This window comes from Centruroides sculpturatus, unplaced genomic scaffold (assembly GCF_000671375.1).
Source record: "Centruroides sculpturatus isolate CEXI.00-Female unplaced genomic scaffold, Cexi_2.0 scaffold692, whole genome shotgun sequence".
Classification (NCBI taxonomy): Eukaryota; Metazoa; Arthropoda; class Arachnida; order Scorpiones; family Buthidae; genus Centruroides; species Centruroides sculpturatus.
Window position 1 is genome coordinate 102,474 of NW_019384902.1, and position 23,707 is coordinate 126,180.

General features: G+C 29.9%; 1 protein-coding gene across 3 annotated transcripts; it reads right to left on the reverse strand.

Annotated features, from left to right (window-relative positions):
• Positions 1-2,462: 2,462 nt before the first annotated feature.
• On the reverse strand, positions 2,463-15,794 carry LOC111631518 (protein SSUH2 homolog). 3 transcript variants are annotated; one of them, XM_023375774.1, is made up of 5 exons: positions 12,367-12,922; positions 10,148-10,225; positions 7,117-7,189; positions 4,453-4,582; positions 2,463-2,665 (listed from the first exon to the last, which is right to left on the reverse strand). In XM_023375774.1, the coding sequence occupies exons 2-5, from the start codon at positions 10,188-10,190 to the stop codon at positions 2,582-2,584; spliced, it is 330 nt and encodes a 109-aa protein (XP_023231542.1). In that variant the 5' UTR covers positions 10,191-10,225; positions 12,367-12,922; the 3' UTR covers positions 2,463-2,581. The 3 variants fall into 3 exon arrangements, with proteins under 3 accessions (XP_023231542.1, XP_023231541.1, XP_023231540.1); XM_023375773.1 differs by lacking the exon at positions 12,367-12,922 and adding an exon at positions 12,330-12,348; XM_023375772.1 differs by lacking the exon at positions 12,367-12,922 and adding an exon at positions 15,640-15,794 and having other exon boundaries at positions 2,476-2,665.
• Between the last annotated feature and the right edge of the window lie 7,913 nt (positions 15,795-23,707).

Consider the following 23,707-nt stretch of genomic DNA (forward strand, 5'->3'; position numbering starts at 1 on the left):
TACGTATTTTGGAAATGTTGAGTCGAATTAGTCTAGAATCGATTAATTTTATGAAAGAAAACCTTTCAAACAGCCGTAGTCCGTAAACTATGATTCCTACAAAATTGATTCATAAAGAACGGAACGTATCTACCGTCTTATAGGGAGATCTACTGTAATTATTGTTCCACTTATATGATACCATTATCTTCAATTACTGATATTAATTCAAATCTTTAATTAAGAATTAAAGTCTTAAAATTAAAAAAAATTATTGCATTTATAGCTTCACATATTGATTTAATGTGATAAGAATTAACATATCATATCTTTCAACAAATCTAGTACCAAATTGTATGTTGTGTTTATTTTAATATTAGTGAACTCCCATATAGCATGAATTTGTACATGACAAAAAAATTGCGACCAGTATTCGTACAAAATTCTAATCTTGTCATCCAAAAGTATACGTTTTCTTTTTCAACTACTAGGCATAGGTTTAAACTTGCATAAAATCATCTGATAGTACTGTACATGTTTCAGTAATGCTATTTCCTATAACACAATGTATTTCCAAGTTGTATGGGACTCTACTGTATTTTAAATTTTTAATTATACTTAAAAATTACTTTCATGTTTAGTAAAATAAATAAAAAGTATTTTATAAGAATCATATTTACTTTTTAATATTGTGAAATTTATATTGAAATTAACAAGACAATGAAAGGATCAGTTTACAACTAAAAAGTTAACCATTCAATATTTTGCACAGGTAATTTTAGTGTAACTTATTCATGACCGATAACTTCACAAAATCAGATGTTATACCTACCAGTACTCTAGTTATTTAATTTGTGAATTTATCAGTTTTTTCATCATTTAGTCACACTCAAACAATATCCTTTGCTCTATTAGGTTTGCAAGATAATAATTAATTTATAGAATTAAAAATTCTTAATATAATTTAACTAGCCTTTAATCTGTTTATATTTAGTAGATTATACTTATAAGGCAACAATGATTTCAATTGTGTGATAACCCTTCAAGAGAATTATGTATTATGTATCTGTAGAAAGTACAGTATAATGTATTTATTTAATATATTAGGTCCTCAATTTTTAAAAATTTTTAATATATATTCAATAATTTACATTTTATAACTTTTATATTAATTAGCCTTTAATCCCTTTTTTAATATATAATAAAATATACAAATACGTAGTACTGTACATAATTTTAATGAAGGGTGATCATACACTTGAAACATTTAATGCCTTATCTCTAAAAATTTTTTGTCTTATATTTAAATGAGGATTACCTAACTGATGAGGGCCATTAACACTAGGGACCAAAATATATTTTAGGAGGCATATAAGACATTAAATTTTTCAAGTGTATGTAGTTCACCCTTCATTAAAATTATGTAGTACATATTTTTATAAGCATATTGTATTATATTTCACAACTTTTATTCTAGTAGAGTATCATGTTTCAGAAATTTGTCCTTCGAGACTTTTCTATTTAGTTGTAAAAATAAGTAAATATGATTTTTAATGTGTATAAATATGTTTGTTAATTACAAAAATTGGTCTTTTAATTTTTTAAGAAACAATTAACTCACTTCTTAAAAATTATTATTTAAATTTACCAGATAGTATATTAATATAAAAGAATGGTGATTTTTATAAAGAAAACAAAAAATTTGTATTTTGTGTATTGTTTATCTCTTATTTTGTTGTACAGATGTCCGGCACCCTGTTAGCCCAGTGGACTGTCATCCAGTTGTCTGTCACCCAGTTGATGGTGTCCCTGGTAACACGTGAAGCTGTGCATTGTAAACAACACTTTATCTGAGTGTGTTGAAAACATTTTGAACATGAGTACTGATGACTGTTGTAGTGTAATGTACAAGAATTCCATACTCACACTAGTATCAACCTGGCTTTCACACAGACAGATAAATTATTAGTAATATGCCTAACTCGATTACTTGTATATTAGTATATTTCCAAGCATATATAATTTTTGTAAACCATGTATTTCCATTTTTTTACCGGATGCTTACCCCCTGGTGTTTAAAAACAAAAGTATTTTATCTGGGTTGTTTTATTGTCCTTGTGTATTGTCAGGAGTAAAGATAAATAGCAATAGGAAAAGCAAAGCTTTTGAATTGAATTCCAAATTGATATTCCACAATCACACGGAAGCCTGAAATAAGTTTTAATCCATTCCCATGTGCAAATGGATGATTATTCAGAAATCAGAATTTGGAAAAACTCATAAGTGTAATCAATGGAGAGTGGATTCAACTGTTAAGAATTGGCAAAAATGGTTCCCGATTGTCTGGCTTTACATGAACAAATTATGTCAATTTTTACAAGAATTTTCCTTACAGTTTAAAATGCCAGTAATTTTTGTGGGATAATGTATGCATTTGATATTTTATTTGTGATTAAATGAAATAAAATTAGAATTGTATTAATAAATATAATTTTCTTTATTTTGATCTTTAAAGTCACACCTCATCCTATATGTGAGATTGTCTTTTACATGTAAATTAATCTGGACTTTCTTGCCTACTCTGATAAATGTTTGGTGGTTCTTAAAAAGAAAAGCAAAAATTACCATTGTATGGAGTGTGTGCCCATGTTGTTTCACGACTTTCTCCAAATGTTTCTAATTTATACTAAAAAATAAAAACTAAAATAAATATATATAAAAAAATAAATAGTTAAAAATAATATATAAATATCAGTTCATTAATAAATAAAATTCCAGAAAATTTCCAAGAAAAATATTAAATGAGAAAAATAAAAAACAAAGTAATTAGAATAATAAGTAAAAAATCACTACAATACCAAAATCTAGCAGAAAAAAGGGAAGAACAGTTTAATAAAATTGTTCTTCCCTTTTTTCTGCTGTATTTTGATATTGTAGTGATTTCTTATTAAATAATAAGATTTAAGATAAATTTCATTACTTAATATTTTATAATTAAATTTAAACTTTAATGTAAATAAGTGCAACAAACATAAATAAAATATTACCATTTGTTGCATACCAGAAGAAATAAATTGAATTAAATATAGCAATTTTAATAAATTTTATTATTATTTCCTATAAGAATTTTACATATTATATTAAACAATAAATTAATACAAATTTACATACTAAGTAAATTATTTTGCTGCTTTCATAGTAGTAAAATTTCTTTTATTGATTATGTAGTATTTCTTCCACATTTTACAATATTTATATACAGTAGAGTCCCGTACGACATGCAAATAAAGTAAGCAACACCCTCAGATTTTGTCGATCAGAGGTATACATTTTTCTTCAACTTATAGGCCAAGGTTTAAACTTTCATAAATCGTGTGATAATGAAGATTTTGCTAACGCAATTTCCTATAATGCATAACAAATCCCCTGTGTTGTATGGGACTCTACTGTATTTTAAATTTTTAATTATACTTAAAAATTACTTTCATGTTTAGTAAAATAAATAAAAAGTATTTTATAAGAATCATATTTACTTTTTAATATTGTGAAATTTATATTGAAATTAACAAGACAATGAAAGGATCAGTTTACAACTAAAAAGTTAACCATTCAATATTTTGCACAGGTAATTTTAGTGTAACTTATTCATGACCGATAACTTCACAAAATCAGATGTTATACCTACCAGTACTCTAGTTATTTAATTTGTGAATTTATCAGTTTTTTCATCATTTAGTCACACTCAAACAATATCCTTTGCTCTATTAGGTTTGCAAGATAATAATTAATTTATAGAATTAAAAATTCTTAATATAATTTAACTAGCCTTTAATCTGTTTATATTTAGTAGATTATACTTATAAGGCAACAATGATTTCAATTGTGTGATAACCCTTCAAGAGAATTATGTATTATGTATCTGTAGAAAGTACAGTATAATGTATTTATTTAATATATTAGGTCCTCAATTTTTAAAAATTTTTAATATATATTCAATAATTTACATTTTATAACTTTTATATTAATTAGCCTTTAATCCCTTTTTTAATATATAATAAAATATACAAATACGTAGTACTGTACATAATTTTAATGAAGGGTGATCATACACTTGAAACATTTAATGCCTTATCTCTAAAAATTTTTTGTCTTATATTTAAATGAGGATTACCTAACTGATGAGGGCCATTAACACTAGGGACCAAAATATATTTTAGGAGGCATATAAGACATTAAATTTTTCAAGTGTATGTAGTTCACCCTTCATTAAAATTATGTAGTACATATTTTTATAAGCATATTGTATTATATTTCACAACTTTTATTCTAGTAGAGTATCATGTTTCAGAAATTTGAGATAATTTATGAAATTTGTTTATGAAAATATTCAGTTCTGTAATATATAATCATATAGTATGAAGGAATTAAATACAAAATAATTTTACACATATAAAATATTTTAAAATTACTCACATGAAATGCACTTGACATTGTGATATCTCTAATAACCATATTTTTAGCTGGATCACTTCCATAACAACAATGTTGAGAAACATGTTCAATAAGTGCTTCTCGAACTTCTTCCTCTGTTAATCCTACTCTTCTATAATAATATAATTCAGTTTCATTGTATTAAATTCTTAAATGATCAAAATCTATAATATAATAGTAAGACTTCTCCTAAATGTGATCTGAAGAGGCCTTTGCAATTTCCTTAAATATGTCAATGCCTCATTGTAAATAATAGGTATAAATTTCCTCACTAGTTGTTGGGCGAATCCTGACCAAAATTTTTGGGCATGCTGAAAGTTATGATAAGAATAATAGGCCTATCTCTAGCATTAAACAATATGCAGTAACGTTATTTGGTGTGAATGAAAAAAGTATAAAGTCCATTATATCTACACATGAAATACTTACGTGAAATATATTATAATGAAAAAGTATTAAAAATTTATGATAATAATTCAAATTTTATGGGTCCTTGACACTGAGGGCCCAGGGCTTAAACCCTATTAGTCCCTATGTAGATCCGCTCCTGTACACAATACATGTATGCTGACTGGGTAAGCAAGCTTTCGATACAATCTGGCTGTGTTAAATGCTTTGAATGATGTCTTGCGCACACTTGTTTGCTGTGGCAAACCTCCACATGAGCAAGGATCAAGTTCCCGCAAGCATCGCACTGACTTAAAATGGCTGCAGATAGCTGTCAATGTAAAAGCAAACACAAATGATAAAAGAGTTTTACATGTTGTAATAAATTATTATTGGCATATTTGTTCTCATATAGAAAATATATTGACAGTCAAAACTTTCTCTTAAGCATGCAGTGCATGCTAAGCAAACTAGAGAATTTTTCCTTGCTGGGTTGTTGACATGGAGTTCTGGTGCTTTGTATTCATTGTGCAAAGTCTCCTATGAAAAACCACGTTGCACTACAAGTGTAGAAATGTAATGTAATAATGAACACAGAACCAATTACCCGGGGTAAAGAAAACAAAAAACGGTCTCTGCACAAACATTTTCTAACTCTTTCTGAGTTCTTCTTCAGATGTGACAACAGCAAAGCCTCCTATGAAACCTATGAAGCCTCCTAGAATAGAAATAGAATGTCATTTGGAAGAACTCAGGAGTTCTTCCAAATGACATTCTATTTCTGTCTTGCAGTGTTGTGGAGTGGATAAAGGCCTCTATACCAAAGATCAAAAAGCAAAAGTCTTGTATGTCCAGGGATCATATGAATGATGCATTATAAACAGACAAATATGCATCCTTATAGTATATCTTGGTTGTTAGCACCTATTATCTACTTAACAAGTATATCAAGAAAGTGGACCAGGCATGAGCTATATGTTGTTTCACCTTTAAGGAAGGACTGTATGGGTGATTGTTAAGGCAGTCTAGGAAGTTTTTCAGTGCAGGATTGACCTTCCAGATGATGATGTCATCAACATATCTACTGTTAAAAGGTGCACACATTGAATTTTATAAATATAATGTTTATATATATGTGAATATAACTATAGGCTGCAGCCTATTGTTAAGGTTTTAGGGCAAAACATTTTTCAGTGATTTCTGATAAAGCTAAAATTAGATAAGTGCATTTCTAGAATTTTTCCTTTTGATTAAATTTTATGTTTGATTTATGCTTTTGAAAAAATTTGGCATAATTATTTTTAGTGCTTAACTATTCTATACAGTTTTAAAACTTCCAATCATATTCATATCTATGAAAATACTTCTTGAAATTTTTAAAATAAATTCCAAAATAATATAAAATTTCAAATTTACAAAAAAGTAGAGAATAATTATGCTACTAAGATTTGATGTCTTTTTCAAATTACGAACATTTTAAACAAAACTATATAAAAATTAAATGGCATTCATATGAAAGAAAACAAATATAAAACATTAAAATACAGGGTGGTTATAATTAAAGTTGCCCTACTAAGACCTGTCTAGAGCCCGTTCTCGTGGATGTATTTTGGTGAAACTTGGTGTATATGTTACATGGACCATGGGGAAAAGGAAAGTGCAAAAAAAATATTTAGTTTAAACTTTTACCACTAGGTGAAAAAATGGTGCATGAAGAACAAGAAGCATAAAATGGAAACATGCAAAAAGGTTTTTATTCACAACATTTGTTCAATGTGCAATCCATTTGCATCAATTACATGTTCAAAACGCCTCACAATGCTGTAAGGTGTGTTGAATGTGTGACTGACATATATACCAAGTTTCATCAAAATACATCCATGAGAACGGGCTCTAGACAGGTCTGAGTAGGACAACTTTAATTATAACCACCTTTTATATAAACCATTTAAAATAATAAAAGTTATTTATTTAATTTAGACTTGAAATTGAATCAATTTATTTTAAAAACATAACCAAATGATCACCTTAAATTTGCTACTAGAGATAGAAGTCAGACACCATCTCTTAACTAAATTAATAATTTAGTAGCAAATTATATAGTATTAATCATTAAATTAGCAGAGTTATAGCCAAGTTATTTAAGGTAATTGTTTGGTTGTTTCTATATACATATTGGGCTTGTGATGTTTGATATAATTTATTTTAATTTTTAGCATTACAAAAATAACTGAATTTGTTACATAATTCTTAAATTACCTTTGAACAGTTTGAGGATTTATAGTAGGAGGAACACTTGGACGACCTGAATTAATTGGCGGTACTACAGTTTCTAAATAAAAAAAAAATTTTAAAAATTATAAATATAAAAAAATATTATGAATAATGAAATATTAAATTGGTAAATAATATAAAACTGCTTCAATTAAAATATGTGAGGTTTTTGTTCTATTGACATTCTCTTGGTCAGATCCAAATAGTGGTTGATGCAAACCTCAACTATGCTTTGATGCTCCTTAGTAAAAGCTCAATATTATGTAGATCTGGGATGAAGAATGGCAATGTTCATATGTTTATATCTTTTTGTGTACTTGTGTACAAACATTATCTCTTACCCGATTCTATTGTATTGAACAAATGCTAAGGAAGTATAACAATCCACAATTTATCCAACCAAAATTTTGATCCAGTAACTGACTACTAAACCTTTATTTCCTTTAGAATAACCTGTTTTTCCTGGAATTTTTACTTCTTCATAACCAGCAGGGAAAAGTTCTGATCCCTTTGCTTTTTAACCAAGTTCTTACTTTTCTTTCCTTTTGGGAAAAGAAAGAAGATGGTGAGAAAGTTATTACAAGAACATCCCTCGTTTGAGACATGTGTTCCTAGTTAATTGGATGATGGGGTAAATGTTGAATTTTGTAATTTCTTGAGTTTTAATAAGTGAAATAGTTTAATAAATATTTTATTTTAAAGGGCAGATTGGTATGGAATGTTATATTCTTGGGCAGACAGCAAGAAAAAGTCAAATTTAATGTTGTCGACATTCGAACCAGGTGAGACTTTTATCACATATTGTTTCTGCTTTAATATTTTCTAGAAGAAAAATTTTTTCATTTTAAAATTTATTTTAAAGTTTCAGATAATGGCTGCTTTTAGTTTATTTTAGATCAGTGTTTCTCAAACTGGGTTTCATGAAAGAATGTAAGAGTGAGGTTAAAATGCATAATAGCAGAGAAAAACAATTAACATTCAACATTAATCATTTAACTGTAGATAGTACCTGAACAAATTCATCACTGCTTCATTAAAAAGCCTTTTAAATGATGAGTAATTGCTGCTGTTTTATTCTGTTTTTTTTAAAGATACCAGAAATTATAGTTCAACTGATGGGATGGGATATGAACATGTAGAGGTTCCTCGGTAGGTTCTATAATTTTCTTAAAAGACTGTGTGAGTTGATTGAGTGGATTGAGAAACACTGATTTAGATCTTAAGGTTTGCAAAGAAATAATGTAAAACTATATTAATTACAATATAAAAAATAAGTTTACAGTCCTTAATTTATCTATATAACATTTATATATAATTCTGTTATCTGTTTGTTAGATAAATAAATTCTACAATTAAAATGTTATTCAAAATTTATTTATGAGAAAGAGTGCNATTAGTTACAAACTTAATAATTTAATTAATATGCAGATTAATTGATAAGGTTTTCACTGCTATAAAATTAGTTTCAGATAAAGTAGAATAATTTACTACTTTTTTTATAACTAGTCACATTTGTTTTGAACCTAGTCACCATTTAGAGCAATATATTTTTCCAAACATTCAACCTAGTTTTGCATTTCTTGCATAAAAAATATTTTGATTTTTCCATGACCAATTCTATATTATAACATCTAATGAAAAACTAAGACCTTTCAACATCACCTTTAATTTTAGGAATAATTTGAAGTCTGATGGCACCAGTCTGGACTGAAAGGAAAAGATGGAACAAGCAAATATATAAATACTGGGCTGCAAATGTTCTCCACCTCAAATTACTAGTGGCTTGCCCTTGTACTGTACATAATACTTTTCCTTTAACAATAGAGTCGTACTGGTCATATATTAACTGCTTTCAGGGGAAAAGCATTTTAAATAGAAATAACATTACTTCCAGCTTGCATTGGAAGTTCATATATAGTTAATCGGGGCCTCTTGTCCCTAAGGTTTCCACATCTGGTCTTGGATTTCATCTATCTAACTCTGTTCTCGAAATTAAAGAAAGACAGATGGATATAGATGGATGACAGTGGAAAAATATTGGTCTGCAATTTCAAATTGCAGACCAATATCCTGTAACTTTAAGTTTTTAAGTATTTTTTCTGTTTCCTTACTGCAATGTGGCCTTGTGTTAGCATGGTACAAGAAAAAATTCATTTTGGTCTTACTCTGAAAAATACTTATCTTGTCTGATCTGGAGGTTCCCACTGAACTGAAATAATTTGTTTTTTCATTATACACAATCTTTCAATGCTAAAAATTCAATCAGTGATTGCTATTTTGTATGAAATGAATCAGACAAGTTCATGTTTAACATTTTATGAACTAGAAAGCTGAATATGCCACTTTGAAAAAGCCACACATGCCAGTCAAGATATATATTGATTTCTGTATGTTTAACTATATGCAGAAAATTTCCTTGCCTCAGATTATCAGCTCATTACTAACTAGCAAGTGATGTGTGGTATGTATATTTGTATAACTCTAACAGTGATTATCATATTATCATGTCATTTTTTATTTTTGTAAAAAAGACTTTTGTGTTAGTTACAGCTTTAAGATGACATTTTTTGTTGATTTGTGACCCCTATGAATGTGGGCCCAAGAAATACACCTCATATACCCATCCAATAATTCACCACTGGATCAACTGATCAGAAGCAAACTCAATCTATAAAAAGTTTATAGTCAAAGGATTAAATTTGAATTGACTGTTTGATGCAACACAAGAAACAGGCTTTGCATCTACTCATGGCTACTACATGATAATGATTAAGTGTTTCTATCTCCAAACTTCATGGTATGCTATGATAGGAGATCTTATTTATCATTCATCATAAATGAAAAGTTTTATACTATAATAAGTAATTATATTTATTATTATTATTTAATTGCACATGTCATCCCTACAAGAATGGTTTTTATTTTTTAAGTTAATATATCATTTAATTCATGCAAATGCTAATTATCATATTAATTAAATACATTGCTACATATTAATTTTAATAAAAATATTTACTTGGTGTAGTTGTAACTCCTTCATATCCAGGTATATTTTCCATTTTATATAGAGAAGATGCTGATGGTTGAACAATTTCTGTAAAATAATTTTTAAGTATCATTTAAATCATTGAATGTTTTTCTAAATATGAAAGAAACAGACTGAAATATAGAAATTAGTATTTTTATTTGCAAAAATATTTTTCAAACCATTGAGCCAAATCATGAATTTAAAGTTTCAGCTTTGAGTTAGAAACATCAATATATTTAAATTATAAGATTTGACTGAATTGCTTTAATTATTTACAGTAGATCCCCCTATAAAACCGTTTCCTATAGTTATGATTCCTATAAAAATTGTGGCAGTATCCGTAAATAACGGTAAAAATAACTCCTATAATACGTAAAACGTCATCGGGCAGCCGAACTACTTTCCCGCCGTCCGTAGCGCCACGCTACGGACGTTTAGGCGGATAAATTGAGTTTAGTATCGTCTGTTCATATAATTATATATAAATTAGGTACTGTACATATAATTATATATTAATTATATATAAATTAGGTACTGTATATATAATTATATATTAACTTAATTTATTGTAACTTTATTATAATTAAATATATATTTTTCGCCGTCTAGCGTCACGCTACGGCGAGTTAGGCGACCTATCGTCTGTCCAGTACTGTAATTTTATACATTTCTTGTGAAAGAAACATTTCTTATTTAACGGCCATAAAAATTATTTATATTAAGGATGTCTCCAAAGGTCAACGAAGTTTTCGCAGAAAAATAATATCAGAAATCGCGGCCGCAATTTGATGCGCTGTTCCGCGACGAAACCAAGCTTTAGCAACGAGCGTAGTCAAAGGGTACACACTCGGTAAGTAATCCTACAATTTTTTGTTTATAACGTAGTTTATACGGATTATTTTAAAAAAAATATACGTATTTTGGAAATGTTGAGTCGAATTAGTCTAGAATCGATTAATTTTATGAAAGAAAACCTTTCAAACAGCCGTAGTCCGTAAACTATGATTCCTACAAAATTGATTCATAAAGAACGGAACGTATCTACCGTCTTATAGGGGGATCTACTGTAATTAGTAATTAATATTTAAATAGTTAAACACAGGTAAAATTATCAAATTACACAAGGACTCTTAACAGGGAAGCTGTGCCAGCCCTGTTAAGAGTCAGGACTGATGACAGGGAAGCTGTGCCAGCCCTGGATAGAATCATTGGAAGCGTTATACAATATTTTGGATAAGAATAAGAACCAAAGTAAACTAAGGATAAATGAGAGAGAATAAGTCTTTTTGTTGATTAAGTATTTTTAGACTTATACAAGTAACCAATTTCTATTTGTAAAATATTTTTTCCTCATCACTCTATTCTACAGTGGCATGTGGTGACATTTGATGAGAGGGAAGCTGTGCCGGCCCTGGATAGAATCATTGGAAGCGTTATACAATATTTTGGAGAGTAGCATCCACCAGTTAAACTGCGAGGTTGGTGCTCTGTGCGAATGCATATAATCTGGCTGCTTTACAGGATTCAAATATTTTTGCCGTGGAAGCTGTCCCTTATTCGACAATTTGGTGTTTCCGTTGGGAATATGCATATACCAATTTATATTCAAATATACAATAGCAATCTTATCATTGTTATCCACATATATAGAAATTTGTAACAAGATACACAATGCAGTTATAATAAAATATTAAGTAATTCAAAGTACGTTAAAATATGAAAATAATCGCATTGATAAGTATTTATATTTTAGAAAATACAAGGCAAGCGATGCTTCCACAGCTTCTATGGACGGCACGCCACTGCTATTCTATCAACCATTTTTAAATCCATTCTCATTTAAGTTAAGATATATATGTTATGGCCAAAGCCCAAATTTTGGCCAGTTCCCAAATTGGCAGAGAGATATGGCCAAGGTCCGATGTACTTGAAATGACTTGAAGTGGACTTGCTTAAAGAGGCCCTCTTAGTGCCGACATGGTGAAAAGAGTTTTAAAAAAATCTTGTTTAAATTACAACATTAAAACATAGTCTCAGACTAGTATTAGTCTATAGACTGTTTGTAATAAAGTTTTAGTTTTCTGACAGGTTTTATAACGCCATTATGGAACTTATGAAACAGAACAGAGATTTATTAAATAGAATAAATATTTGTGCATGGAAGACATACTTTAAAATATAAAATAAAATACAGTAATTGGGCCCACCAGTGGCCAAGCGGTTCTGTCCCCTGAACACTGGGAGTTCGGTTGTGGGTTCGCACCTTGCTTGGACGGGCTGGCCATGTGGAGTTTTCTGGGTTTTCTCCACATCTGTAACACAGAATAAGGATCAATTAATCTTAAAAGACCTCCCAGATGGCATTATTCTCTGCATTACTACCATCATAAATGCATACAACTACTATTACATGACAATTATGTCACACTTTATCATGGGGCGATATAGCCTAGAACTCATGCGAACTAGCTACTACAAGACTACAGTAATTGAAATTAATAATTCATAATAATTGTGTGGAATCTGTGAAGCGCCCCCATATTATGCTTCTGACACCACTGTGTATTCTGGCAAACACAGAAACCTTCGATTGTGCTTTCCGCGCATTTGTGGAACGCGCGCATGCCGCTACGTATGGGAATAAATGTGGGCAGATGGAGGAGGGAAAGTTAGAGAGACAGGGAGATCAGGAAATAACACACTACACAATGCATTTAAACATAAAATACAGTAATACTCCGACTTACGCGAACCCGGAGTTACAAACCTCGTCGATTCGTCTTTTGTTTGAGCGCCACGCAACCCTTGATTACTCACTCCCCACACTATCCGAACATGTAAGCTGAACAGCTTACATGTTCGGATGTGTCGCGCGGAATCCACACATAGCTACAATTTATTTTGTGTTATTTATTTCTGTGTTTGTTATATCTACAGAGACTCGAGAGACTCTACTATATCATCTAAACGAAGTAGAACTAATTCTTCTGCATCAAACAAGAAAAGAAAAACTTTATCTTTGCAATGTAAAGTTAACATTGGATACGTTCGTAAAGTCGAACGAGTTAAACGAGAATGACGTCATCGTTATTCCTATTTCGTTAGACTTTTCGAACGATTCGTTACTAACGCGTTTAACTCGTTTGACTTTACGAACGTACCCATTATTAAAGACTTCGATACAAAAATGAAAATTTGTGAATTGGCAAAGAAGTTTGATCCACCGGAATTGTCGGTCAGAACAATTATAAAAGGCAAAGAAAAAATTCTCGAAGCTGTGAAAAATGCTCAATCTTTAAATTCAAGCGTCATTCGTAAACGTCACAGTATTATCGCCAGTGGCGTACCGTAGGTGTCAGCCGCCCAGGGCGGAGGAAAATCTCGGCCCCCCTTATTTAGGTATTTCAATTTAAAAGACCAAAATTAAGTTTTGTCACAGAACAAGCAATGAAAAATTCGGTGGTAGTGCAGCGACTTGTTTAAAATAGTTCTATTGGATATTAGTGGTGTATATGAACGCGAATGAATCGTACAAGCAAAAAAAAAGGTCAACAGGTTTCGAAGGAACTCCTCGGATGAAAAAGTTACTAGTTCACCCGGCGAGCCGATTTCCGGACTGTCCGGACGATAGCACTATCGTAGGCGCGATGCGAGTATAGATTAGGATGTTTCAAATTTTTACAAATTATTATTATTGTTTGTTGTGAAATTTTGCCGCCCCTGCCGCCCCCACTACGGTAGGCCACTGATTATCGCTGAGATGGAAACAATCCCCCCGTTTCTTTATGCAGAGCTCGAGAAGCGCTTTACAGCGAACACACTGAAATTGGTTTTTAATTGGCCAACACTGCTCGTGACGTCATTTCGCTACACTCTCGCTGCATAAAGAAACGTGGAGAATGTTAAAATTATGGCGTAATAATCAAGTAAATGTGAAAAATTGTAAAATAATATAGGCCTCCTAATTTGTTATACATATGTATTATCTAAGATTTTATTAAACATTTTTTTCTAAATTATTGTTTTCTTTAGTCTCCGGCCCCAATTAAAAATTATTTGTATGTATTTATATGCGAAATTATACCCCGACTTACGCGAATTCGACTTACGCGGTTATCACTCGGTCCCACCTATCACGTAAGTTCGGGGTATTACTGTAATGACAATTTATTTGTAAAGATCATCGCTAATTTACAAGGGTAACATAAATGGAAGAATCAATTCTATAAGCGCGTCGAACAGAGAGAGAGAGAGAGAGAGAGTTTACAAGTCGGATGCGTGTCAGTAAATACGTGAATCGGTGAGAATCGGTTTTGTACGTCCCGGAGGGAAGGAAGACGTGTCTTCTGCTGGTTATGGTGGTTTTGAATCCAACAAGCATTCAATCCCAATATTCAAAATGAATTTCAATTGATTGTTCATTAGCTCGGACTGGCTAAGGTCCGGTCAACGACCTCCTTAGAAGATCGGCGGTGGAGCACAGCAGGGATAAGCATGCAAATTTTGACAGGAGGACTCTCTGTCGTCATCAATTCTTTTTCCTTTTATTCGGGGTGAGCCCGGTCATTCTATTGCCCATTTTCGGGGAAGTTGCCGATTGCTCCAATATGCGATTTTGTCTAATTTCCCTCGGTGAGTAATTATTGTGTCACTCAAGGAGGAAGTACTGTACTATCCGGTGGAAAAAGTTTATAAAGTTCCTTGATTGTATCTATGACATAGAATTTTTCAAGAATTTGATCGTTCATGCGTTTTACATATTGGCAAAATAATGATTAAAATATACTTTGACAGAAATTAAAAAGATTTCTATTTACATTTGTATTTGGTATTACGAAGTATTTTATTGTATTTTGTACAGTACTTTGTATTTGTATTTTGTATTATTACATTAAATTTGTATTATGAAGAAATAAAATATATCATAAAAATAGAAATTAATATAAAAAATACACCTAATTATAAAAGTTTAATTGTCAATTAAAAATTTTTTTTAATAAATAACATTAGTATATCAATTTTTCTATCAAAAACGAATATCAAATAATAAAAAAATTGTATGTAAAGTCTGTAAAGAAAATCAATTTTTTTAAACTTCACCTAATAGTTTTCTTGACTGGAGTCGCTATATACAGTTTAGGTGCAATTAGGTTAGGAAAATTCTATATTTTGGCCGAAAGAGGGCGATTGGCATAGAGTTCGTTAACACGTGATTATCTTCTATAAGAGGAATTTCGACTAATTGTATACACGAGCGAAAAGAAATAACTGCAACTTTCGAAGATCATTTCGTTCAAAAAATACATGTAATCGTAACATTACACACCTCAATGTATAAAAAATACCAAAATTAACAATAATTATCAAAAATTGAACAGTTTGGAAAAGTAAATGTCGATTTTAAAGGGGTCCAATAAATGATAGAGCACCCTTTCTACAATTATTGAATAAACTCGTAGGAAATCAAATATAAAACTTACATAATGTATGACGATCGACTTAACACGATGACGGAGACGTAGTCAACAGGTTTCAATAAAACAGAACTTTTGCCAAAACTACTACGCTGATTTCCCGGAATTGTTTGTGCTATTCTGACTCCGCCCACTTCTACAATTCTAAACCGGCACGGGAAGAATTGCATGACAGTTTATTGGCTGGATTAAATTCTTGGCTCCTCCTACTAATTAGAGGTAGGTTAAGTAGAGAAGAACGAGTTTTCATATTTTTCTTAGTAACGAGGAACGGAAAAATACAGTAAAAAGTTTATTTTTTTCCCCTTATACGCTTACATATTTCATACACAGCGTGTAATATTTAGTTCTCGTCAGTTATTGCAAGTTATTTCGCAACGCGCCCATGTGTTTTCGTTGTGTTTATTGTTCCAACATTTGATTCTCGATACAGATAAAATTATACCTTGATTATATACGAAAGAACAATATATATATATTACTATATTTACACTTAATTAAACCATTTTAATGTACGATAATTTGAAAGAAATAAAATGATAAAAATTGAGTGCAATCTCCAGCTTATAAAAAACAAAAACCTGTACATTTATTTAAGAAAAGTTCATAAAAAAATCTGATAAAACAATCCAGTTTTTAAGAAAAATAAATAATTATAATAAAATTTATGATATATGCGATAAAAGAGAAAATATAAAAGAGATTTTTTAAAAAGAGAGCAATATTATAAGTAGAAAATTAAGAACTTCGAAATGTATTGTAACTATAACAATACATTTCTTTTTCGTGACTTATTAAAGGCTCGTCTTATATCTGAACACAAATAACAACTGGACTTTACAGAAATATCAATTTACCTCTGAAAATGGTAAGTAATTTTTAATTAAATGTAGGGCTATTATTTTTTTTTATTACGAATATATTCATTTTAAATTAATAGACTATTATTTTACTTCACAATATAGGCATATGCAAACCTTTGATTTCTTTTGGTGAAGTATATTATAAATTCTCACATTATATATTGTTCTCAATCCAGCTAATTGAAACAATGTTAAATTTCCTTCGATTTAATGATTTATTTATTTATTTTTTTAACTTGAATTTCCCTTGATTTTAACTTTTATTCTGTTGGTTGTCAGAAAAATAAATTAATGATGTCCATATAGGACTAGATTATTGTATTGTATTTATTACTATATGTAATTGTGTTATTGTACAGATTGTTTTGTTTTATAATTAATGTATTTAATAAATTTTGTATTTCTTTAGTAATCATGTAATATTTTCGATATTAAATATTTTATTATTATTAGTTATTAAAAATTAACTTACATTTATTATGATACAGTGAATAAATTTTTTTGTTTATTAAAATAACTTTAGAATTATGAATTTCCAGAAAAATTATTTTCTATCAATTTATCATTACTTTGATACATGAAATTAGGATAAACTCATATTTAAAATTTTTTATTTATAAAAAATACATTTCGGTGTGAATCTGACGACAAGTCAAATTTCCTTTGCTTATCGATGACACAAATCACTAGAAAACAAAGTCACACGATGTACTGTACTTCCCAGACCTGGGCCCTTAGTCTCGAGTTTTTCGTGTTGTACTCGAACTGACGTCATCGAACTCACTCGTGTTACTATGACTCACATAATCGGTAGTCTCGAGTTAGACCCTTCGAGTGAACTCGAAAGGCGAGCGGAAGTAGCTCATATTCACTTGTTTACGTTTGTCGATAAGCATGATGGGATTATTTACAATGCATCTGGGTTTGCGACTATAATGATTCGACCAATCAACTTAACTGTAACAAGTTGTAAACAAATCAACGCGAATTAGTTTACACGTGCTACAGTTAAAAGTTGTCTTGTGGCAATATAGTACGCAGAAACAAAATGAAAACCTCGAATGTTTTATTTTAAAAAATAAGCGAAGAACAAAAAGAAATATTAGTAACATATATAGAAAATAATAAGAAAATGAACAGCGGAAAATTCGACAACGAATTTACAAGAAAAAGACAATTCGCTTTGTGGAGAGAATTACTTGAAAAATTAATTGCGTGTGTTGAACCTAAAAAATCCGTTATGTAATGGAAAATGTATTTAAACTTAATCCTTTCTTCATATAGTTTTCTTCCTTGATCTATTTCTTAAATTGTTTTGTCTATTAAGATTATTTATTAATCAGAACTTAACACTTCTGATTAATAAATAATCTTAATGTAGTGTCTATGCTTTTAATAATCTATACATATAATTTACTATCATTTTAATACTCTTTTTCGATGAATTAGATACTTCTTTTTATTTTTAGACAAATTTGCTGTATACATTTATCAATTATGAATTAACGTTTTTTTTTATTAGTATTGACTTGGCACGAAAAGAAATGTCATCTACTCGTGGTCGAAAAATTCGTTGCCTTCTCAAACAACGTCTTTCGGCTAACTCTTCGATAGCGATAAGAATTGCGTATCCGTCAGCCATTTTTACTTTCGTGTAGCGATCTCACATGCTCGACTCAACGTGAGTAGCAACTCGCATGGTGAGATGGGAAAGCACGTGAGTTTGAACTCGAGACTACCAATTTGACGTCAGTGTGTGAGATGGTACCACGTGACACCTTCAACACGTTGGGAATTGTAACACGAAAAACTCGAGACTTAGGGTGCGACTATGCAGACGCGAGAGAGCGAATTTTCTGAGCGAGCGAGAATATGTGGCGAGAAGAGGCGAGAAGCGATAAATATCAAAACCTGTCAGATATGTGCGAGAACCAGAAATTCGCTCTCGACAGCGTTATTTCTCGCTTCGCGTTTGTGCATGGTTTTTCTTTGCGAAAACTCGGGAGCGAGAGGTTGCGAAAATCGCTAGCAACCTCTCGCTCGCTCTAAATTCGCGTCTGCATAGTCGCACCCTAAGGCCCCTGATGGGGATATAACGGCCGCGCACCCGATCTTTAGGGCGATCGTTCACCAAGTGTCTTATACATGTGTGCCAAGTAACGTATTGTCAGGGGCGAATTCTCTGGGCTTGCTTAGCATACGCCGCATGCTTAAGAGAAAGTTTTGACTGTCAATATATTTTTATATGAGAATAAATATGCCAATAATAATTTATTCTAACGTGTAAACTTTTTTATCATTTGTGTTTGCTTTTACATTGAGAGCTAGCAGCTAGCCGTTTTAACCCAGGCTGGCTGTGTGTTTTCCGATATTTTTTTATTCACGTGTCTAACAATTGAATAGAGACTGGTTTTTCCACATAAGACGTTCCTGCAGGCATCTTTCCCTTTATAGACAGCACATATATATCGATGCATTAAACTGTCAATAGTAGAATAAACATGTCTACTCTGCCCCAAAAAATTTAAGATCTTTAAAATTAAATGAATTTAACCAAAATCAATAGTAAAATTCACTGAATTTAAAGATAAAATTAACATCGATGAAATCTCGTTGATTTATTATAAAAAGTAAATATAAAAAAAGTCAAACAAATTCATTAATATGAGCTTTATAGGCCTATATTTTCCCACAATTTTTCATAGCCTTGTCTACAAATTTTAAATCTTTCATATCATCTAAATCTTTATCCTTTAAGTTTTTATTAAATCTATCAGGAAGAAAAACTTGAAATTCATTCTTCATCCCTAAGAACTACTAATTTTTTATCACCAAAGCGTGTTGACACTGTTTTAAAATAATCAATAGGATATTCATAATCAATTTCCAACTCGTTTAGTTTCTTTGTTGGAATATTTTGAAGTTTACCAATATTGTTTAGTTTTTTCAATGTCTCCATTTATATAGGAAAAAATTTAATCAATATAATTTATAAATAATGAAATAAAATATCTTAAAGGTATTTGAATGACTTCCTCATATTTTTCTATAGTTTTAACTTCAATTTTATCTCTTATATTGAATGGAATAGTTTCTTTTATGATTAAAGGGATATGTTCTTCCTCATTTTTAAAAGAAATTGCTAATTTTTCATTGATAAATATACCCACAGATAAAGAAGATATTGAAAAATTTCATCTAAAATAAATCTTACTAATGAAACTATTAGATTCTGATATATAATGCGTACTATATTTATTTAAATGACTATCACTAATAAGAAGATCGCCTAAGGTTAAATGACATTTTACATCTTCTGCTGGTTTTTGTAAATGCCGATAACCTCTTAAGATGAATGAATGGTTAATTTTGAAATGATTTTCGAGATATGATTTTGTAACAGCATCCGTGTCATTAATTGGATTTTTTAAATTAGTTTTTCTTTTATTATCAGAATCATAAAAATCATTATTCAATAAAAGAGCGGGAGGAACATATAATCCATTTTCAGTTCTTGAAAGTATATTGTTGTCTTTTGTATCAACTTGACTAAGAATAAAGATGCGATTATCTACATAAAATTTAGTGGCAACCTCAAAGTTAGATGTAGGTTGTGATACATTTATTATTTTTTTATTTTTTGCATCAAACACATCCTCATCATTTATGGTTAAAGCATTATTCTCAAAATATGTTTTATTCACAACATTTTTGTCTTCCATTGGATCATCAACATTACCAATTCTTTTATTTTTTTGCATTGAAAGCACCATTATGCATTTTTAGACATCTACTATCTAATGTTTGAAATTTTTTACCCGTTTCTATTAAGAAATTATTAACACTTAAATTTAATTCATTAATATTTTTTTCTGAATTAGTTTTATCTGTTATGTGATCTTCTTCTAATATTTTTAATTTATTAGTATTTTCTTTAGCAAAAGTTTGAAAATCTTTATTTAATTCATTGATTATTTTTNTATCTGGTGATTCTGAGCGGTCAATGAAAAACAGCATATTGGTTGCTTCAGAAGTAGAATAATCTTTTGTAAAGTTTATAAGACCGTTAATATGATGAACTAATGAAGGTAATTCAATTTCTTCAATTAGTGTCTTACCAATGTGTAATTCAGATCTTGAGAACAAATTTCCAGTATTTACCAAGGTTACGTTATCACTTCCAATCGGAGAACAATCCTGTTTCATAATTTTCAGTTCTGGACAGATATAACCACTGGAATATAAAATCATATCATTTACATCTTTAATATTAAATACATATTTCGCTGATTCCTTTTCATCAACGGTAACTTTATCTTCTCTATACTGTTTATACTCAAAACTTTCGATTTTGTTGTTGAAATAATTAGGAAGAGTTAAATCCCAAATCTTTTCCATTTATTAGTATAAAAATTTCTTGAATCCTGTTCCATATAAACTTTGCTTAGTTATAATATTCCTTATCCACAGTTTTAGATAAAATACTCTCAAGTTTATTTTTTACAAACTGCTTCGTCTTATCCTCAACAACAGATTTTGTTTGGCTGCCTATTATTTTTAATAACTTCTTACCAGCTGTTTTAATTGCATCGATAAATATATTTCCTCCATAATATTTTTTTACTTTGAACTAACAGTCTATGTTTATTATAATTCATTTATTTAGTCTAAAATTAAACGAAAAACAACTCTCTGCTTATTAAGATCGATTAACTTATCATCCTGATCAGTTATCCACATTCGAATTCTATAAATGTAATGATTTCTATTGATGTCAGCAAATATGGGATTAATCTCTTCAATTTTTATCAAACTTCCAGGTGGATGAGACGGTGTAAAAGAATAAAGAATATCACTCGTGAAATCGTTGTACTCTACTCCACTGATTACATCGCAATGAATATGAATATCATCGATTCCTTTTGAAATATTTGTTATGTATTTTCCTTTCTGTTCTTCATCTTCATATATCTTTGGTTCTTTATCTTCATATATCTTTGGTTCTAATATCTCGTGGAGTTTACCTTTACTCAGATCAATTTTATATCCAGGTTCTAAATAAATTATAAATCTCGTTGTTGCAAAATGAATTCCAAACTTTATAGGAGGTATTCCAAAGAATTTTTGTAAAAAGTTATTTAGTTCTCGAAGAGTGTAATTTCCATTTTCTATCGTTACATCATACCACTTTGTTTTATCAAAAAATCTAAAGGTATTATTATTAAATTTTTCAACGATGTTATGCCAAGAAACCCACATAGACATTGATTTCAGAGCTAATTTTGAATTATTTACAGGTATTGGAGTTTTAAACTCGATTGTAAAGACTTCTGATTTATCAGCATTTTTCCAATCTAAGACTATTAGTTTCATTTATATAAAACAAAATTCTCATTTAACNATTAAATATTAAAATTTGCTTATCTGGTGATTCTGAGGTGTCAATGAAAACAGCATATTGGTTGCTTCGGAAGTAGAATAATCTTTTGTAAAGTTTATAAGACCATTAATGTGATGAACTAATGAGGGTAATTCAATTTCTTCAATTAGTGTCTTACCAATGTGTAATTCAGATCTCGAGAATAAATTTCCAGTATTTTCCAAGGCTTCCAATCGAAGAACCATCCTGTTTCATAATTTTCTGTTCTGGGCAGATATATCCACTGGAATATAAAATCATATCATTTACATCTTTAATATTAAATTCATATTTCGCTGATTCCTTCTCATCGACGGTAACTTTATCTTCTCTATGTCGTTTGTACTCAAAACTTTCGATTTCATTGTTGTAATAATTAGGAAGAGATAAATCCCAAATCTTTTCCATTTATTAGTATAAAAATTTCTTGAATCCTGTTGCTTACTTATAATATTCTTTACTCTATTTTCTATAGTCAGAGATTTTTTAGATACAAGTTTATTTTTTACAAACTGCTTCGTCTTATCCTCAACATAGCTGCCTATTATGTATAATAATTTCTTACCAACCGTTTTAATTGCATCGATAAATATATTTCCTCCATAATATTTTTTACTTTGAACTAACAGTCTATGTTTATTATAGTTCATTTATTTAGTCTAAAATTAAACGAAAAACAACTCTTTGTTTGTTAAGATCAATTAAATTATCATCCTGATCAGTTATCCACATTCGAATTCTATAAATATAATGATTTCTATTGATGTCAGCAAATATGGGATTAATCTCTTCAATTTATATCAAACTTCCAGGTGGATGAGATGGTATGAAAGAATAAAGAATATCACTGGTGAAATCGTTGTACTCTATTCCACTGATTACATCACAATGAATATTAATATCATCGATTCCTTTTGAAATATTTGCTATGTATTTTCCTTTCTGTTCTTCATTTTCATATATCTTCGGTTCAAAACCTAATATCTCGTAAAGTTTTCCTTTACTCATATCAATTTTATATCCAGGTTCTAAATGAATTATAAATCTCGTTGTTGAAAAAGAATTCCAAACTTTATAGGAGGTATTACAAAGAATTTTACTAAAAAGTTATTTAGTTCTCGAAGAGTGTAATTTCCATTTTCTAACGTTACATCATACCACTTTGTTTTATCAAAATATCTAAAGGTATTGTTATTAAACTTTTCATCGTTATTATGCCAAGAAACCCACATAGACATTGATTTCAGAGCTAATTTTGAATTATTTACAGGTATTGGAGTTTTAAACTCGATTGTAAAGCTTTCTGATTTATAAGCATTTTTCCAATCTAAAACTATTAGTTTCATTTACATAAAACAAAATTTTCATTAAACTCGTTCGGTTCTTGTGTAAATGAGTATAAAACTTCAATGGGAGATTTACCCCTATTTCTTTCTAATATATATTTCATGCAATAGTAACCACATCTAACAGATGTAGGATTCTGAAGAAAACTAGAGTTATATCTTATTTCTTTTTTAGATGTTTTTAAATATTTTATGATTGTTTTTGGAACTATCTCTTTTCAATCTTACATTTTTTAACTTAGGGGAGACCGGGGCAACTTCGGCATGCGGGGCAAGTTCGTCAAGCGCTTTTTTTAAAAAACAAATTAAAAGGAGACTTTGGTTATAGGTTAGGCAGTTGAGTTTTATTGGTGGCTTGTTGAGTGTAGTGTTTTTATTGTTCTCCAACAAGCGTAGTTGAATTATCAAGCAAATTTTCATTTTCGTTCAATTCCATATAATATTTT